The 4,638-nt window shown below is 44.7% G+C and overlaps 1 protein-coding gene across 1 annotated transcript; it reads right to left on the bottom strand.

Annotated features, from left to right (window-relative positions):
• Positions 1-3,510: 3,510 nt before the first annotated feature.
• On the bottom strand, positions 3,511-3,957 carry LOC136488076 (uncharacterized). The gene has a single exon (XM_066485117.1). The coding sequence runs from the start codon at positions 3,955-3,957 to the stop codon at positions 3,511-3,513; it is 447 nt and encodes a 148-aa protein (XP_066341214.1).
• Positions 3,958-4,638: the final 681 nt, after the last annotated feature.

Raw genomic sequence — 4,638 nt, 5'->3', positions numbered from 1 at the left:
AACAATGATGATCTTGACCACCATAGAATAATTAGCTAGGAATTTAAATGTGTTCATAGACACCAACATTTTGGATGATGGATTCACCACAATTTAAGCCTTGCACAAATGTCTAATTGGAAAAGTGCTCTATAGAATGGAGAAAGAACTAGAATGAGAATCAAGTTATGTAGCCATCAAAATGAAGCTAATTAAGCAACAAAATCAAAGGAGTGGATGTTTGTTACTAACCTTAAAGCAAAAAGATCAAGCCATTCTTCAAAATCCAAACACTAGCTTCATGGTGAAGAGCAGCCGTAGCAATGGAGGGAAGGGTCCAAACACGCGCCTCTGTTCTCGGGATGGAAGAGAGGAGGAAGGAACGGATAGCTATAGCCTTTTTGTATTGTAGGCTTATCACCGTCGGTTCTTAGCTAGAACCGACAGTAATAGAGCACAATCACTGTCGGCTCTTGGCTTAAACCGATAGTGATGAGTGGCCGTCAAAACACTGCCGGTTCAAGCCACAAACCGGCAGTGATGCGGTCCTTCACTGCCAGTTTTAGCCCAGCCCCAATCATTTTTTCATTTTCAAGCTCATAACCGACAGTGAAGGTACATCACTACCGGTTCTCACAAATCCAGCAGTGATGATGCCGGCAGTGATGTGCAAATCTGCGTAGTGCAATCTGGTGTAGTGTTAGTGCTAAGTTCTTTGCACCTTTTGTGGTGTTGTACAAAGAATATTTTGGCCCTTATAATGCCTTCGGGCTTTGAAGTTAACACGAACTTTCCCTGTGCAGGTTGCCTTCCGAGGGCATGTGCAGGACGTGATCCCTTTAACCATGATGCGGGACGGTGTTTATGTGGATGGCGATCTGTGGGATTATTGGCGTTCTAGCTTCGCTCGGCCTTCGATTTCTAATATGTGGGATTTTGTTTTGTATAGTATAGATGATGAGCGTGATGAGTTTGTTAGGTCACTTTCCTGGCGAGGACCACATTCCCCCCTAGTACTTAGTCTTATTATTTTGTTAGAGGACTTCGCCTAGCTTCTTGTATGTTGTACTATATCTCGCTCTGTTTATGAGCTTGTTTTTTAATAAACGAAGGCTTATTTATTATTAATTTGTGTATTGGTACATTGTTGTTTAGAATGAAGATAGCTCTGGATTGCTAACGCTAAGTCCCTGCTGCCATCCTCTATTTTTTCATTGTGGACTTCTTGTCAGACACATGCTATCACGTCGGCGTGGAGTACCTAAGGTGCTAGTCTTCGATCTTCCTCTAACTCTAGATGCTCTGGTTCTATTTGTGTGCTTGTTGTAGGCTGTCGAATTCATGCTTGCACGTTGCCTCTGCGCTTCCTTGTGTATAGGCAGCGCATCCTCCGATCTACCAAGTCCAACTATTTTGTACTTTGTGTTTTGCGTTGGTGGACCGAAGGCTCCTCCGCGCCTACTGAGTGGATTAGCTGCTAGGTACTACTAGCTGGTGCCTTCGGCTATGGGGCGATGTTACGAGTCTTCATGTGGTATCCACCCACGGCCTTCAGTTTTTGTTGGTGTCTGGTAGATGGAGGCTATACACCACCCTGTGGTACAGGTGTTCGCACTCTTGTTAGCCTTTGGTTGTTGCCTTGAGCTACAGCTTTTACGAGTCTTCGCATGGTAACACTAGAGATAGTTTTTTAGATTTGTAGGGACACTCCTGCTTCCATGACGTCAGTGTCCTCTTTTGATCTCTATCTCTACTTTTGCATGGCCAAATGCTGAAATGGAATGAGGCGGCTGGGGTTGGTTTCCCTTTTATAGGTTGTAGCGTGCTGGCTACATGAATTTTGGCTGTTGAAGTGGGTAAGCGCCTTAAATGTGTGTGTGATTTGCGATTATGGATGCGGATAACTTTGTACTTTTTGGTATCTTTGGTATTTATGATTTTGTACTTAGTCGTCTGCTGTTTTGTACCTTTTGTTTTCCTAATGCCTGAATGGGACAGGTCTTCGTTAGGTATTGCTCTGATGCCTGTGGCGAAGACAGGGCTTTGTCGGGCGTGTGGCTTTTTAGCCTAAATTCTGCACCTTGATTCCTGAATGATGATAGGTCTTTATCAAGGGTGAAATGCTTTAGAGCTGCAGAGGTCGTTCCATGCCTATTGGCCTTTGGCTATGACGATGGAGGGTCTTCCTTGTCGAGTTTCGATTATCGAATATCGTAGCTCCGTTGCTAGCCGCTTTCGACCTTCGCTTTCACAACCTTTATGAGGGGATTTCCTCTTTTCAGAGGAATTTTACATGGGTCCTGCCTCATTAAAAACCTCACCTCTGCAAGGAGTCCCCCCTATAAGAAAAAGAGTACAAGCCCTTCATTTGTGAGAAAATGAAAGAAGAAAAAATAAGACGGATAACTAGGTGACCTTCGCTTATATTTTCACGAAGGCCGCCTTTACATTTAGATATAGAACCTGCGGAGGTTGTCAATGTTCCAGGTATGAGTGATTGTCCTTCCTTCAATGTCGGTCAGGTGGAATGATCCTGGCCTACCCGCAGCTATTGCTATGTATTGTGCTTCCCATTTTGGTTGAAGCTTGCCAACATTTGCTGCGTTTGGTCTCCTTCTTAGGACTAGGTCTCCTTGTTTGCGTGTATGCCTTTGGGCCCTACTATGCAACCGAGCATCTTTCCTCTGCTTTCTCCAAAAACACATTTCTCTGGGTTTAGTTTGAGCCCTGCCATTCCAAGGTTTGCGAAGGTTTCCTTGAGGTCCTGAATGTGATCTTCCTCTTTTTTGCTCATGACCACGATTTCATCGACATAAGCTATGATGTTCTTCTGTAGCTAAGGCCCAAGAACTACTTTGGTCATTCTTGCAAAAGTTGAGCCTACGTTCTTGAGGCCTTCGGGCATTCTGACAAAACAATATGTGTCGAAGGGGGTTGTGAAACTTCTCTTATCCTCATCTTCCTTGTCTAGCCATATCTGGTGGTATCCTGAGAAACAATCTAACAGGGAGAAACGCCTACAGCCAGCAGCTTTATCGACTGAGGCGTCAATTCTTGGCAATGGAAACATGTCTTTCTTGCAGGCTTTGTTCAGATCTGTAAAGTTTATCCACATCCTCATCTTTCCATTCTTTTTTGGGACTAGTACCACATTCGCTAGCTAATCTGAATACTTGACTTCTCATATTACCTTTGCGTCTAGCAATCTCTGCACTTCAGCTTTTGCTGCCAAGATTCTGTCTTCTGACATCTTCCTTTGCCTTTGCTTTCTTGGTTTCATGTTTGGGTTAATTTCTAAAGAATATTGTATGATGTCTCTACTGACTCCTTGTAGGTCGGAGGCTGACCAAGCGAAGATGTCCTTATTTTTTCCAAGGAGTTCTTGTTCTTGTTTGCTAGAAAGGTTGGTTGTGATGTGACCCTCCTGTCTGGGATTGTGCCTTCGAGGGGGATTGATTTTGTTTCTTCTTGTTCCTTGAGATTGGTTTTCCCTCTTGGCATGTCCGGAGGCTCTGGAGTGGTGCTCGTTGCTTAAACAAAATTGATGTTTGTCTGAGAGTTCTGTATTGCTCTTTCTATGTTTCTTGTTTCTTTCTGGCTGCCATAGACAGTGATGACGCCATGGAGGGCTAGCATTTTCATATAGAGGTACCCTGTATGTATGGCAATGTTGAACTTGTTTGCAAAACCTCTACCGAAGATTGCATTGTATGGGTAGTGGAGGTCGACGACATCGAAGGTTACATATTCTGTTCTCTCATTCTGCAAGTCTCCAAAAGACACAGGTAGGGAGATCTTTCCTAAAGCTTCAATTCTCTTGCCTCCGAAACCAACCAATGGGGAGTCCGAAGGCTGCAATTGGTTTCTATTTAGCTTCATCTGATCGAAGGCATTGACGAAGATGATGTCCGCTGAGCTTCCTGAATCTATTAGTATTCTGCTAATTTCCCACGCAGCGATATTGGCCTTGATCACCATCGCATCGGCATGAGTGTAGCTTTCTAGGTTTAGGTCTTGCTCGGATAATGTCAGCGGTGTCTTCAACTAGTCCGTATGGTGGACCGGGCCTTGAACTGCCATGTTGTTGACTAGTCAGTAGTGATTCTTTTTCTGCTTCTTTGTTTGGAATTCAAGTGATGAGCCTCCGGCAATTTGTAATATCATGCCGATGGTTGGTAGGGCAGTATGTGGGTTGAGTTGGTTTTCTGGGAGGGGTTCACTCTTTGCGGTAGCCATTTGAGTTGTTGGAGGAGGTGGGGATAAGGCTTCCATCTGCCTAGGTGGTGCTTGGACAGGTTGGTTTGTCTCCATATAGGTAATGTGCGGAGGCCTGGGGTTTATATATGCTAAGTTGGCCTCAGCTCAATAGTTACTAGACTGCCCCTGTTGTGGTTATTGCTGAGCATTGGGTCACTAGGCTGGCAGAAAGTTTGGTAGTATGCTGTTGCTAGGGCGGATGGGTGTATTTGGGTAGAGTATAGGCTTGGGTATATGGGGCAATATTGTTGTTGCTGCCAAGGTATGGTGGAGGTGTGGTTGATCTCTCTTGTGGGCTGCTACGGTGGAGGTTGTGGGTTCTGCTTGCTCTTTATCCTCTCTTGTGTTTCCTTGGCATCCAGGCAGTCTCTGGTGATATGTCCTTTATTTTTGCCATGGAAG

The sequence above is a fragment of the Miscanthus floridulus genome, chromosome 10 (assembly GCF_019320115.1).
Source record: "Miscanthus floridulus cultivar M001 chromosome 10, ASM1932011v1, whole genome shotgun sequence".
NCBI classification, from domain to species: domain Eukaryota; kingdom Viridiplantae; phylum Streptophyta; class Magnoliopsida; order Poales; family Poaceae; genus Miscanthus; species Miscanthus floridulus.
Note: the sequence above shows the minus strand (reverse complement) of the source record. Positions and strands in the feature narration are given on the sequence as shown.

What these genes read in the sequence shown, in the direction of transcription:
- LOC136488076 (XM_066485117.1), bottom strand. Translation starts at nt 3,957, where the DNA reads ATGGTGATCAAGGCCAATATCGCTGCGTGGGAAATTAGCAGAATACTA.